The following is a 15,895-nucleotide window of genomic DNA, read 5'->3' as shown; positions in this document are numbered from 1 at the left end:
ATACACACACACACACACTTATATACAGTACAAGCACAGTCGCAAAGAACTATTGCAGCATCCTGTTGTAACTGATTGAAGACGGCCCTTTTTATCTTGACAGGCTCCTTGTTAGAGCCGGACCAGGAAATATGATTTGGCAGCTCATGTTCTCTTTATTCCTCTCAGAGAGAGACTTTGTGTCTGTGCGTATAGTAGGAGTGTGTGTGTGTGTGTTTGTGTGTTTGTGTGTATATGTATGTTTCGATGACTGGCTGTAATACGCCTCCGCCCACTGTACCAAAATGAAGCCAAAATACCCCGGATTCGATATCGAGGTCATGCTGATCGGATCCAAAAAACGTAGAAGAAATATCAACACTTAATCACACTCCAGTGTGATAAGAACGACCTAAAATGGTGTCTTCTACTCTGACTTGTCAGTCTGGCCCAGGTCCCTTCTGAGGGGGCGGGGCTTATTACCTACACTGCACCCCACCACCATCTGGGTGAGCAGGGGGGCGATCCAGATGATTTAGCTTTCACGTCGTCCATCTTTATCGCAGACCGTATATAAAGATGGACGACGTGACAGCTTTCAAAACAGAAGCCAAAACACCTCAACTGCCCCCTGGTGGCTGGGCGCAGTCACATAAGGCCCATAAACCCCGCCTCCTCCATGTTAACAGATGGGACATGGTTGTACAGACCTATTATATATTTAAAAAAATTCTTGTTATTTACACAGTTTGTTTGACTCAATTACTTGCAATAAAAAACTGGGTGAAACCTCATGATTGACAGCTGAGACTGAGCTGCGATTGGTCGACCCCGTGGTTCGGCCGGACCTGGATACCGTGGCTCCACCTCCGAGGTCACTACAGCGCAGACTCCCGGGTTCTAATGACGTCACCGGCACAAAATTGCTGCAGCCATACCCGCGATATTTTGGCTTCATTTGCGTACAGTCAGAGAAAGTGAGGACGCGTCGTCCATCGTTATTTACACTTTATGATCTTTAAATGCAGTCATTGGTTTTTGTGTGTGTTTGTGTGTGTGTGTGTGTGTCAGAACCAGTGTGCCTATGTGGATATACGAGTGTGCGTGCGTGTGCGTGCGTGGACACATTAGTGTGCAGCTGCACAGCATTATCAGCAGTTACTCCTGTAGTGAGTCACTTTGAGCTGCTTCTAAGTGACAGCTATCGATCGGCTGTTTGTGTTGTTGCAGAGGCTTCAAAGCAACACCTCGCCCTCTGCGTCCCACTCGAGACGGGAGCCCTGGAGTATCCATATTCAATACGGTCGCAGTACAGCATGTACTCGGGCTACAGAACCTCTTTCTTCAATCAACATCTGCGCGCATCTGTGTGCCAGTGTGTGTGTGTATGAGTTGTTTGTGTGTGTGTGTGTGTGTGTGTGTGTGTGTGTGTGTGTGTGTGTGCTAAGTTGAGTCACGACCCTGCAGCTTCTCTTCACAACTCCATCGACTTTGTCTTCTGCTCGGTGACTAAACAAGGCTCAGCGTTGCGTACAGTAGATGCATCCGCAGAGCACATACCCCCTTTTGAAGGTATACGTGGATTGTTTTAAAGGGCTAGTTCACCAAAATTATAAATCCACATTTTCCCACTTTTTTTTTGTTCTATTCAGCCAGTTAAAATCCATTTGTGTAGCTGGCAGAATTGAAAAGTGACATTTCACAAACACAATACCCCAATAACTCCATATAACACATTGTGGAAATTTATTCCAGTACTTATGGGATGGAAAGAATCTTTGCTAAGTTGTCGAAACATTCTGGTGACCTTCGTTTTTTGGTACGTGTACCTATTCCATCAAACATTTCAAACAAAGAAAAGCAGACATTGGAGTTTTTCTTCATGTCTGTTCAGTGACGGCGCTCCCCATATTGGAGTGAGAGGTGACAGGAATGAATTCTGTGGTTCTGACTAACACTGTCTGGGCGGATAATTTGATCAGAACAAAAATCTGTGTTGAAAAAAAGTTCATCACCCCAATTCCAACAGTCACAAATGCAGTCAACCGGCTGGCGGACGGCATTGTTGCCCGTTGCTTAGTGGCACGAGTGAGACGGCCCCTTATCCATGACACTGTGCGTTTCTCGGCGACATCACAGAGCGAGGACGTACACGGGGGGGGGGGGAGGTAACATGGCAGCCTGCTTCCTGTGTGTTCTGACAGTGCGGTTGCCATAACTACATCTGAAACCCGTGACAGAAAGCTGACACTAGTTTTTACCGCCGCCCTCTCTGCGGGATGAGCGCGGCACAGAGCGTTGTAGCAGCCGTAGGTGACTCTGCCGAGGGTTGATATGTCCGAAAAATAACATCTAGCAGGGATCACTGCTCGACATCAGCAGTTTAGGTTGACAGTGCGGCGGCATCAAAGTGATTTTTGATATTGGATCTGCACAGTTGCAGTGTGGGACATAACCAACGCTTGTTAGGCTTGTTTACACTGCACAGACTAAAATGTACCCTAGTCACTCCAACAGCTGCTTCCAAAAGGCATGACGATAAAGGCACTGTTTCCACATATATGCCCAAAAAATATTATATTTTCTATAAAAAAAATATTTAAAATACCATGTGTACAATACCTAGTGCCATATAGTTTACATTCCGTTGCACAAAAAAAAGGGTGTGGGGGGGGGGTCAAATTGCAAACTCGATTCTACATACAGACAACAACTGTATACTTACAGTATATAAGCATATTCTAAAAAAAATATTTTATATAATCTATGAATCTATACTCTACTCTTTCAGCAGTGAGGATGGCCCTGAATGAGTCACCTGACTTAAACGTTCATATACTAAAAACTGTTTTTCTGGAGTAATGAAGCACAAAAGCTCACGCTCACACACACACACACACACACACACACAGACACACACACACACACACACACACACACACATGCATATACCGTATCTATATGAGACGATGACTTTTCCGTAACCTCCACAACAATGCCGCCCAACAGACCCTGCGACGTTTGCATATTTCTCAATTATTATTATTATTATTCGCTTCTCCGACAAAACAGGCCTGTAACAGTTTCGCCCCGTGGCTACAGATCAAACGTTCCACAATCGGGATCGTCCCGCACACAAACAGTAGCGGCTGCACTGGGAGCGCACGCAGGAAACAGAGCGGGCTGCATGCGTTCGCGGAGGCAGCTCGCCGAGTGTCAGCTCAGGCCTCCTCAGTGCGTTCAGCCGACCCCACGTGACCTCCCCTCTCTCCCTCTCGCCTTCCTTTTGTACGCACTCTTCCTCTCACTTTTCTTCCTCTCTCTCTCTCTCCGCCCGCCCGCCCGCCCATCCCGTCTTCCTCCATTCAGAGCTGTCTGAATGTAGGTCAGCGTTTTTTTCTCAAATCCTCATCCTGCTGAAATTTTGATAAGTGTACTCCAGGTGGTAGTGGGGTGAATATTAAATTTGTAATTGGGGGTCCCAAGTATCCAGTGCTGGAATATAGTGATTATTAAAGAGATCCTCAGAGAGAGAGAGAGAGTTGGTAACAGTCTGTGTGATTCTCTAAATGTGCTGTTAATATGTACAAAGATCTAAATAGAGGGGGGGGGGGTGCAGTGCAGTGCTCTGAAAAAATTGCATTTAAAAGATTCAGCAGCAAAAAAAGTCTTTCTAAAAACAGCACTTCCCCCCTTACGCTGAATATTTGATTGTGCACAGTTTTCATGACATGTGACATTTGACATATTGAAAGGGGAAAAACTCGGAATACAAAATGAGTGGGAGGGAAAAAATAAAACATCACGATGCTTCCGCGGAAGACACGAGGTGTCGCCGACCAGTTCAGATACGACCTGAATCACACGGCATAGCCATAGCTATGATTGTTTGTGTTGACGTGACAAAGCGCTCTGGCAGCTGTAGGGATTGTGAGGGAGCGATGATGATGACGATGATGATGACTTATTAAAAAAGTCCAAATAGACACGGGGTCTCAGGGTGGACGAATGGGTCGACAAAATGTTGACGCTGTAGCACATGAGAGTGCTCTTTATTTTCCATTTTTTAAATGACCATGGTCAGTTTGTCACCTTCGCAGAGCGCGTTACTGATGTGGTGCAAGACACTGTAGCCATTTTCGTGACGATGATCACCGTTAGAGTTAACTGTCTTAACCTAAACCATGCGTGGCACCACCAAAGGTCAGGATTTGTTTGAGCGAGTTGTTTTACTATTTAAGTTAAACTTACAGTTTAACCACAATATGTACTTATCCACTTAAATCATACTTGGTAAGCCGACCAAAATTTCCCCAAAAAAACTAAACCAAAATTCTGCCTGATTCTAGATCAAGGTGCTGAGAAATGTCCCAGCTTCTCTGACGGCCGCTTGTATTTTTGTATTTGAACGTGGACATTTGACCCCGGCTCTTCATATTTCCGCAATTAAAGACCCTCCTCCACCAGCCCCCGCTCCCACCGGCTGCACATTAATCAGCCCGCGCGCTCGATTTCCCTTCCGCCACAGGTTATGATTTTCACATTACTCCATTCTCCTTCGCCGCCGTCCGACAAGAAACTGACCCCCCCCCCCCTCGACTGCCACCCACCACCGCCACCACACACCGCGGCACGCACCTCAAATGTCTAAAAAGAAATCAACCGCACACAGGTGCGGTGAGAAATAAAGTGGTAACATGTTTGAGGAAAATATCGTTTGCAACATGATGGGGAAACCACTGCAGCGAGTCCCCCTCCCACACCTCACGCCCATTATCCTTTTCTAATTACACTTTTCGTCTGAAACAGTGGATCAGAGGGCACCATTGACTGCTTTTAATCCGCCACCAAATTTTAATTAACACAGACGTGACCCCCTCCCGTCTCTGATACATCCCGCAGAACGTCGGGATCACAATAACTCATAAATCACAGTCACAGATTTCATTCCCTCCACTTTCCCTTCCGCTGATGAATTTCCAGATGGGGGCTGTTAATGTCAGGGAAAATATGAGACAGAGAGAGAGAGAGAGAAGAGAACAGTAAGAAGTATATGTGTGTTTTCACGTGTATGAAGGAGCAAGTCGGAATAGAGTGAGGGAGAGAAATGGCCGGCAGCTCTGCTACGCTGTCAACCTCTGAGAGATTTGTTACCGGGGAGAGGATCATGGAGGCTGTGAAATGGGGTTGTGTTAATACGCCGGGCGTTGAGGCGCACGACGTGGGCCGGCCCGGCTCCGGCCCGCCTCGCGCAATATCAAGCAAGCTGAACGAGTGCAAAAACTGAAAATGACTCAATCGCGTCGCATGTTTCACGTGTACGATATTTCTTAACTCATGCATTTTTAACCGCCGGCTCTTTTTTTTTTTTTTTTTTTTGGGGGGGGGGCGTAAATTACAACTGGATGAATTATTAAACCTGTTGAAACAATGCGTACGTGTCGTCATTGAACTGCAAATCAGATTTTCTCTGGAAGCAGAATTGCAAACGGCGACGGTCTTTATTCTTCATTTGTATGCTGCTCGACGCCTCGCGTGTTTACGTTTGTGAGCTTGCACAAAAGAGTGTATATCTGCCAGTGTGTGTGTGTGTGTGTGTGTGTGTGTGTGTGTGTGTGTGTGTGTGTGTGTGTGTGTGGAGGTGGAGGTGGGCAGGATGCCGGGGGTTTGTTATTACTAAATCGCTCATCCATGCTACTAATTAAGATGCATAGCATCCCCCTATGAGCATCAGTGTCACTAATTATCAAACAATGTAGTGCTCACCAGATATGAGAACTGGCAGCCTCTGTAGTCATGTTACCAACTTATTACTGCTACAATTACCAAGTGCCTGTCATTCTACTTGTTAGTCATCTGCCTTAATCTGCCTTTTCTTTTCTAATGCTTGTCTTTTTCTTTCTTCTTCCCCCCCCCTCTCCCCCCTCCTCTCTCCAGGCTATGGCTTTGTGGATTTCGACAGCCCAGCTGCAGCACAGAAGGCCGTGTCATCTCTCAAAGCCACCGGGGTGCAGGCCCAAATGGCCAAGGTAAGGACGGCTTCAACACAACAAGTCGGGCGTCGCCGCGTCCTCTCACATTATCATTAGCACTTTCGTAGAACGCTCAGTCCCGCCGACACCCACACCCCCTCCAGGGATGTTAACATCCCACACTTAACACTCTCAACAGATGTTGATGGATCTGACGGGTTTGGTCCATAAACACGTCCTCTATAGAACGTCATTTTCCACAGTTCCTTTGCTCTTTAATGGAAAAACGTTGGGACTTTAATATGAGGACTCTTGAATGTGGGCTTTTTAATTGCACGTGTATATTGGCATATGACAAGTTGGGAGGTGACTGCGGTGCCTGAAGGTCTGTTTCTTCTTGACTGACACTCTGTCTCTCTCTCTCTCTCTCTCTCTGTGACGGGGGCGAAGCTGTTGTCTGGCACAAGCCAGAGCAAAAACTTTGCTGGTACATTTGCAGGTCCAGTGTGGTTACGTGGGCTTGGTTGTGTGTCTATATGTGTGGGCGAGTTTCATCATAACATGACAAACTGACTTGGCCGTCTGTGTGTGAGCTGGTCCTGCTTCAACTGAGGTCGGACCAGCCGCTTACCCCGTGTTTTGCAGCCTGCTAAAGTGGAAGCAGATGAGGCGAGCTGTTTCAGTAGTACAAAGAGGGCCCCAGTGACTCGCACAATGGAGCCAGGTTAACAGACATAAATAAACATTACATATCACCATTAGGAATGTTCTGCAGTGTCCATCACTGAGGATAGAAACTGTACCGTGAGAACCGCGTTTCTCTTCCTGGTTTTGGGCAACAAAAAATGCATGACGCCGTTTCTTTGAGTGGTAAATAGAGTCGTCATCTCCTCCGTGAAAACCGCGTCCAGGTGGTCACGGGAATAAAATGAAAGCAAGGGGTTGTAGTGGACCAGCGTAAGTGCGAACGGTGTCGTTACACCGTGCAATATTGCCCGAACAGTTGTCCGTTCCCGCCTTTAGATCGCGAGCGGGCGTTAATTGTTACACACTTGGCCGTCAGTCAGTTTTAGCAGATTGTCAATTTGCTAATTGGCCCATTAGCTCAACCCCAGAAGGAAAGTGGTGCCAGAACAAGAACACCAGTGATATCGTTTGGTGTGTGTCGACCCTCATTTGACGCTCATATTGTCTTTTTTCAGATTTATTCTTTTTCCGTATTATATATATATTTTTTTTTTTTCATTTCTGTGCTGACCAAGGCACAGCAGCAGGGCCCCATCTCCGGACACCTCTGACAGACGAGCCCACGTGGCTAAACCGGGCTATTTTTGTACCCGCCGAAGATGTGCCGCTGTCAGAATATCCAAATGGGTGAACAGAATGTCGGTAGCATTAAGGCAATGAATATGGTGATGACTATTGGGATACAGTATGAGTGATCATCACAGATGAGATGGCCTGCATCTGATCTGATGTGAAACCCCCCCCCCCCCCCCGAAGCCAAAGAATCCATGATGAGACGGAGAATGACCATGGCGCCGGCGAAGATGACAGAATTGATGATAACGATGAATGTGGCAATTATTTTGATCAAACGGGATGAGATCTGACAGGAGGAGATGATGCCCGCTGCGGTGCTCAGGTGTGCCATTTCTCAAATGCACCATTTGGCCGTCTCCCCCCCCCCCCCCCACCGGTGTCCTCCTTCCAATATTTATAAGAGGGCCGACTCTCAGAATACAGATAAGCTTCGCTGCTCGCCCATCTGACTTTAAGACGGCACTCTGCATCGGTTCCCCCTTTTCTCCATCAGTGTTTTCATGAGAGACGGCCCTGTGTCCCAAAACAAAAGAGCTGACCTTTGTGTGTGTGCGTGTGTGTGTGTGTGTGTGTGTGTGTGCCTGTGTATGTGCACAAATTCACAAAACACTTTTTTTCTATTAGCATTTGCGTATAATAGTTTATCTTGGTATGTTCCCTTGTTCTGTTTACACAAATGGAAAGGCCAGCATTCTGCGCCGCGCCTCTGAACTTTTATCACACTTCTGAGAGACATTACGGAGTAGTTTTCTTTTATAGACTCCCTCTGCATCTCTCTAATGTCTCTTCACCAGGTATCACCACCATCACTCTACCGGCTCCTCCTCCTCCTCCACCACCGCGTCTCCTCGTCTTCCTCCCCAATCCCCCTCTCCTTTGCTTGCCATCTTTTTTTTTTCTTTTTTTTTTTGTGCTTTTTTTCTCAGCTCACACAAACGCTCACACATTCATAGGCACATTTGTATTCACATCCACCATGTGTTGCCCTGCCAAACATCCAATGAGCGCAATTTATTCCCATCAATAATTAACGGCAGGCTGTCCTGGCGTCTGCCTCCTTGCCAAGGTGTCTCTGACACCCTTCGCTCAGTCGCGGCGAGGAACAGCGGTTCCCCCCGGCGGGGCCCGGATGAGACACCCAGGTGGTTTCCGGGGAAGGTGTGAATCGCAAGAGACGATGGCTAATGCCGCGGACGACTCGCACGACCCGCGAGCATTCAGCCTCATTCGCTCACTCGCTCTGCTCCACTTTGTCACATATCTCCCTTCCACAACAAAGTCATAAACGAGTCACAAGTCAGAGCCAGAGGCTTTGAGCTCATTAAATATAACCCCTCACTGTAATCAAGTTCTGTCTTTTTCTTTTTTTTCTTTTTTCCCCTCTTCCCCTGCCCTGACGCCATTAAAGCACTTTTATTAAGTTGCCCGATTTTAAACACAGCTGCGGCAGAGAAGAGAGACACGGGCAAAAACGGGGGGAAGTGTCACTCGATTTCCTCCTCTCCCTCCCGATGTAACGGCCCGCCGTCTCTCTCCTCTTGCTCCCCTTGGAATTTGAAATACCACGGCAGCAGAGATGAAACAGCGCCCTGCTTTCGTCTTGCCCTCCCCCGGGGATGGTGACAACGAGGAGGAGGAGACGGAGCCATAATTAAGACACCTAAAGGACACTTCCCCCCTGCCCCTCCCCTCCTGTCACTCACCTCTACACAAGTCACAGATAAGAGCACTTAGCATATGTGCTGTGTGTGTGTGTGTGTGTGTGTGTGAGTGCGTGTGTGTGTGACGTGCAATAATCTTCTGGCGCGCGTTTGGCTCCTCACACCGCGGACTCCATTCCCCGTGTCACTTTGTTGGGGTTTGCTTTCTGAACCGAGAGAGGAGGAAGACGCGTTGAGCCGACAGAAAGATAACAGGTAAACGCCGCGTTTCTTCAGATGCAAACCTGTCAACCAGCCGCCTGCCTCACTCTCCACGGGCTGCCATTTTCCCCTTGAGCCAATCAGAGTGAATTATGGGAAGGGCGCCCTCGATTGTGGTGTCTATGTCGGAGGGGTAATTCCGCCTGACAGCTGCTTGCTTTCAGACAACAGCCAGTCTTTATGGAAATCATCCCTCCCTATTCTCCCTGCAGTCGGCCGCGGCTGATAACGGTTTGGATGAAAACAAAACTGTCCCTTTTTTCTCCTCCTTTTTTTTTTCTCCTCTTCTCTTCTTCTCAGCACGGACCGGCCGAGAATTAGCGAAACAACGCCGACATCCTATGGAGTGTGACAATGTGCACGCACGCTTTGAAGCTACAATGTAAACTCAGAGTTGACACTCGCTTTCTCTGAATCCCACCAACAATCCGTAGGATGCTATTGCCACTGCGAGCGATGCATGTGGACCTGTGCCATTTGAATTTGTTTCATCCCTCAGGAAGTCTGCTGAAATCATTTTTTCTGCTTCCTATATTTTAAACTCGACATTTCCTTTTTTCCCCCCAAAACGTTGTACAGTAAACTGCGCCCGCTCGCCGAGGTATCAAACAAAAGTGCTGCTATTGATCTCGCAGAGTTTTGCAGATGTCCCGGTTGTAGCCGTGGGGACGGCGCCCGTGGTGCAGTGGGGCCTCCATCGCCCCGCTCCTGTTCCAATAGCCGATATTTACAAGGTCCACAGAAGCTACGGGCAGACGGAGAGGCGCTGCTCGCCCTTCACTTCACATTACAGCGGGGAAATTATGCTAAAAGCGTCATTAAAGTGCCTCCATGAAGCGAATCCCAAATGTTTATAACGCGGCCCGCGCACCGGCACATCAACCAGTAGTCACCAGCAGATGCTTTAGATGGTTTAACGGTGTGAAACCAACCGGAGTGTGCAGTCCTCTTGCTCTCTCCCTCTCTCTCTCTCTCATTTATTCACACTGGTGGGTTTTTTTTTCGTTGCTCCATCTCTTCTGCTGCCTTTTCCTTTTTCTCTCTGCTGCGGAAGATGTCCTGTCAATATCACATTTATATTCAAGTGAACAGCACGGATCCCCTCCGGGTGGTCCGCGGTCAGTCAGCAGTCTTCGCATAATCCCTTTAAGGTGACTCCTCTGGCGTCTTTGGCTCCGTTGACACCCAGGACCCCGCGGTCGGGCTCAACGCAGGGTGACCCCTAGGGGAGACTGGTCGACGCACGCACAGTTGGTTGCTGACAACAGCCGGCCCGGCGTAGCCTGCCCTCCCCTGAGCACGGGCTGAATCTGAGGAGGATGTGTTGGGGTAGGGGCGGGGCCGGGGGGGGGGGGGGGACGCAATATTATTGCGACCGCTCACTCGACGGCGTCGCTCACCTCTCCGTCGGACGTGCGCCGCTTTGAATGCGGCGCCGTTCCCCTTTTTGCCGGCGAAGCATACGGTGCCGGAGCACAACGTCGTGATCAGCACTTTCCCCCCCCCCCCATCAACAGGGGCATCCTTGTGATTATAGTTACTAAAAGCAGCTCATTTATGCTTGTACAATTTTCTTTTGCCTACTATGCCTCACGTGTGAATGCGGTGTTTAAGGGTCTCACGATGCCAGTCAGCACTTAAGTATATTGCACAGTGCAGCTTCGGCCCGTACCTGTAGCTTTAGTGCTCTTCACCAAGGTGACTTTCAGGCACGCTGCAACATAAAGCTCATCGTGCTTTTCCCCCCACACATAGCCGCACGTCTCATCCTCTTCATCTGTATTCACTGGACCATATATAGGTGAGTTTATGTGAATTTAAAATAATTACACAAGTTCTATATATGATATAATCTCCAATAAATCAGCAAATGTTGTGCCTGTTTTGGTTTTTTTGCAGTGTATTTATCCGCAGTGTTGCCCAGCGCATCCCCCCCCCCTCCCCCCTGCTCCTCCCCTGCAGAAGTGATAGTTTTGAAGGGCAAAGCCAGTGCGAGTGAGACGGACCATCTGACGAGCGCCGGCTCCCGAGCACCTCCGTTGGCTTCCACTGTCTCCGCCGTCTAATTACGCTTCAATCATCCGCCGGAGCGCCGCGTGCGGTAAATTATTTCGCCGAGCAGCGCGCGGAGACGTGCCGAGCCGCGAGCGTGCGAGCGAGAGCGAAGCGAGGAGCGAGAGACTCAGTGTAAATCAGTGGAGGCTGGAGTGGGGGAAAAAAAATGTACAAAGTTGGGAAGAGTGTGTGTGGGGGTCGGTGGGGGACGGAGAGGGAGGGGGACAACGAATGAGACATTTGCAGAAAGCGAGTGAGAGAACCTGCGAGCCATAATGTCTCCTCAGACGGCCTGTGCAGCGGGAGACAGGCCAGCACTAATGACCAAAGTTACAAACTCATCACAGAGAGCGAGAGGGGGAGGGAAGGATTGAGAGGAAGATGGAGAGACTGGGAGGAGAGGCAACAGTGGCACCGGCAGCATCAGCGTAACCAATCCTGCTCGAATCGGACTGCAGCTGTGTTAAACTTCGCACGGACACAGAGGAGTCGCCTTCACATCATCGCGATTACTTCTTTTTTCTTTTTTAGATATATATTTAACAATTACAGTATGTCATCAGCGTCCTCTTCTGTGTGTTTTCATTGCTCTCCTCTCGCGCCGTGATAAAGTGATCTAATTAAAGCGTAATTTGGAGCGGTTGTGTTTTCTGTACGCGTCTATTCCCCCCCCCCCCGCAAATTGCTCCAAAATGGCCTTGCGTCTACATTGTTGGCTCGGAAAAGAAAAGCAATAGCGAAGGCCGGCCGGCCGGCCAGCGTTCTGGGGGTTATGCCTTCAACGCTGCCATGCTCGCTTTGAAGCAAACACAAATATGGCCACAGTGTGCAGTTATTAGAATCCCTTTGATGTGGCAACCGTGCCAACCTGCTCGCTGTCTCCGCCGAATTGATCCGCCGCAATTAGCGGGGCCCCGGCGGAGGCGGCGTTCAAAGGACCGGGCTCTCCGCACCCTCGACGCCGACACGCACACCGAGTCCAGGTGAATGCGCTTTGCATCCATTTGCTTGGCCGGGCCCCGAGGAAGACAAGCTGCGAAATAGATTGCGAAATATTGGAGAAATCAATGGTGCGGCTTCAGCGTGAAAGGAGGGCCAGGGATGTCGCGGTCCTTTACTCGAAGCAATCTCCGTCCACGGGAGCGTGATCTTTTAAACATCCTAACATAAGCTGTGTATTTGTCTCTATATGCTTCTGAATTCACATCCAGGTGCACAATGAGCCCCTTCTTCCAACCCTTCCTCCTCTCCCCCCGATCCAGCCGACCCATTTCAATTTGTCTTCATCAGTCATACCAATTAACACTGGGATTAGATTCCTCAATGCCAGCCACAACCCCCCCCCCTCCGTCCTCCCTATATCCCACCATCTCTCCCATCCATCTCTCCGTCCACCACTACCTACCTACCTGCCTCTGCGTGTGTTTGTGGTGTTTAACCTTTAACAACCCCACCGTGCTGCTCTGCGTCCGAGCTGTCACACTGATGTACAGAAAGGGACTGAGCGGGGGCTTCTTTTTTTCTTTTTTTTCTTTCATTGAATTGTAGGTGTCAGAAAATATGAGGCTACTTAACGCTGCCCTCTAGTCTGGAGAACTGTAATTTTGCCTTGAGAGGTACTCATGGCAGATATTTATTTTTTTTCTCTGTGGCCTCAGATGTATAAAAAAAGAAAAGGAAAACTGCCTTTTCGGCTTAATATATTTTCAAATGTAGAAACCTGGTGCTTCTCTGGACTGGAACATGCGCCACGCTGCATTTTCATTGGCTGAGTCAGAGTGAGCGTATTCATGAATTCAGCACTAAACACTATTATGACTCTTCTGCCTGCTAAATGTAGATCGTTTTGTATATTTACACAGAAATGAGTCAGTATGACTCTGCGGGAGTTTGTGTGATTTTCACGATCAACTTTATAGCAATGATCAACAATAGAGTCCATTTTCTCATTAATGAATTGATTGGTCCGTGTGTTCATCTTGCTGTTGTGACACTGTGGACCGACAATTATGATCTTGTAGCAGTACACACTGCAAAATCACTTGTCGCGATGGCTGCACTCTGATGGTCTACTAATGTCAGCAAATGTAGCTCCAGACAGTTGTCCAGAACTTTTCCTGCCAGCCCCCTTGTAAAATTTCCAGGAATAAGAGAATGCAGCAGGAATATCCTTTGCAAAATTCACAGCGGCGCCATGTCGTCAACTCCTGCCTCCCGCAAAACGTCTGGACCCGATGAAATCTGGACATTTTCTAATGAAATAATTTTAAGTGCCAAGGAATAAAACAGAAATCCCAACAAATTATTATTTATGTAGGCCGTCAGAAAGCAATTATGTTCTGTGCATGGCATCTTCAGGATTTGAAAAGCGCCATCTTGTTATTTTTTTTTTTTTTGCAACCAGTACACGTGTAACCGTGCACCCATTGGACGGCAACCAGCTGTCAATCACGCCGCAGCCACGCTCCAATGCGTAACGGCGATTTATCGTCTATTCGACTCTAAATGAGACCGCGATTTACCAAATGAACATCGTGATGCATCGGAGAAGACTTGAAACTCGAGATTGAACCATTAAAAATCATCAGTGAACAAAAGTGAACAAAGACGCCAGACTTGGCAACATGTCAGATGTCTGCGGAGAATACGACAGACGACGTCATTGTGACAAGAACTGACAATTCCTCATGTTAGACAAATTTTTCTGCCATTTTGTTTTACCGCTATACGATAACGACAAAGAGATCATCTCCCTATATCATTGTTCACATGTGCCGTTAAATCAATAGTCAAGACTGTGTATCATAGTGAAAATCACAGGAAACTATGCATTTTTTTTTTAATGTTAATACAAGCCGCGTTGTGACTGTATCAAAAACTCTGGACTTCACATTCATATTTAATTCACCAGCAGAAATCTCATTTGGTTAATGTAACGTGACCCCCCCGCCACTGCAGCCTCGTAAGTACACATGACACTTTTTTAAGCTACTGCCTGCATGCGAGTCGCACGCTTGTGTGCGTTCACATTGGCCTCGCGCTCCGAGTCACTCTGCATAAATCATATTTAATAGTAGCTTTGGGTGATGCGGCGCCGTCAAGTTTAGAATCTGTATCAGTGCTCACAACTTAAACTGTTTTTTTTTGTTGTTTTTTTTTTGCAGACGTTGCCGCGCTTCACTTGCATAAAGTACACAATTTTTTTGGGGTGTTTCATAGAGAGCATTTTGCGAAAGGAAAAAAAAAAAGACCTCCGTGCAGTATCTATAATAAATGTTTCCTTGCAGTGATAGTTGGATACAGTAGTTGCCCTTTGATTCCTCTTTTAAGACTTGCCTGTTCCTTTTCGTTCGCCGACTGTCCAACCGCAACTCTCCTTATTAAGACTCCTCTCTCTTCTTTCCCTCATCCCCACCGTCCTCTTCCCCACAGCGCCAATATCTCCCCCCCCCCCCCTTAACCAATTCCACAGGCACGCCATGTTAAATTACACTGACTGTTTCCATTTCCAGCGTCCTCGATCATATGTGAGCGGTCTGTAGGAAGAGGAGAGCAGCGAGTCCGGGCAGATCAGGACCGGGGCCTCTGTCTCTCCCAGGGTTGATGAACCGGCTCCCTGACACCAACACCGCCCCCGTTCTCGCTTAATGAGGAAGAGGAGAGGCAGAGTAGCGGGTCCCTCTTCTTTATTTTTTTTTATCTCACTTGGCACTGCTCCCGTGAGTCTCTGTGTGTGACAGTGTGGACACGCCTGTGGGATACATAGATAAAGACAGGAGGGGATGGGGGGGAGGGAAAGGTCCCCGTCGAAGTATCAAACACTCCTCATTCTTCTGATTTATATCTTTTTGTGTGATGTCATTCAACCCACATCGAGGAGATGATGAGAAGGAAAACTAGACCATGTGAAGACGGGATCACAAAAACAATGTTGACATGTTGACGTTCCGACATAATTATGATGTCAGTATCATAGACTGTATTTAAAAATGGACTTGAGGTCACTGCGTCCAGAAAGTGAAGCCGATGCGGAAGTGTCCGAGGCCTGTATTCTCTGGAATGACCAGCAGAGGGCGACTCCACCGGTTGTCAAAATAAGCCAGTTTCTATAGAAGTCGATGAGAAGATGACTTCTCACTCGCTTTATAACGTCAGTTCAACATTTTCCTGATGATTTTTAATGGTTCAATCTCGAGTTTCAAGTCTTCTCCAATGCATCACGATGTTCATTTGGTAAGTCTCATTTAGAGTCGAATAGACGATAAGTCGCCGTTACGCATTGGAGCGTGGCTGCGGCGTGATTGAAGGCTGGTTGCCGTCCAATGGGTGCACGGTTACACGTGTACTGGTTGCAAAAAAAAAAAAAATAACAAGATGGCGCTTCGAAACTGCAGCTCACAAACCGATTGGGTGACGTCAAGGCCGGTTGCCGCTTGGTCAGTACACATAGGTTGGACCACTTCCATCTTTGATCTCTCGGCTAGCGCCCGCGACAGTCGGTGTGACTAGGTTCACATATTTTCCATGAGACACACACACACACACACACACCAGCCCCGCTGTCGCCGCTGCTAAAAATGTTGTCCTGACCTTTCTTGCTCCGCTGAGTAACATGCGGGACCTGTGCTTCGACTCAGAGGTCCG

At 48.0% G+C, this 15,895-nt stretch overlaps 1 protein-coding gene across 6 annotated transcripts in view; it reads left to right on the top strand.

The window, feature by feature from the left end:
- The window catches only part of rbms3 (RNA binding motif, single stranded interacting protein), a 243,058-nt gene that overhangs the window by 130,450 nt on the left and 96,713 nt on the right, over positions 1 to 15,895 (top strand). For all 6 annotated transcript variants that reach the window (XM_035620611.2, XM_035620605.2, XM_035620607.2 and 3 more), the window contains one exon: positions 5,917 to 6,008. In XM_035620611.2, coding sequence (XP_035476504.1) covers positions 5,917 to 6,008 — 92 coding nt within the window. The remainder of the gene's footprint in view (positions 1 to 5,916; positions 6,009 to 15,895) is intronic.

The sequence above is a fragment of the Scophthalmus maximus genome, chromosome 22 (genome assembly GCF_022379125.1).
Source record: "Scophthalmus maximus strain ysfricsl-2021 chromosome 22, ASM2237912v1, whole genome shotgun sequence".
NCBI lineage: Eukaryota > Metazoa > Chordata > Actinopteri > Pleuronectiformes > Scophthalmidae > Scophthalmus > Scophthalmus maximus.
This window is presented reverse-complemented; position numbering and strand designations above follow the sequence as displayed.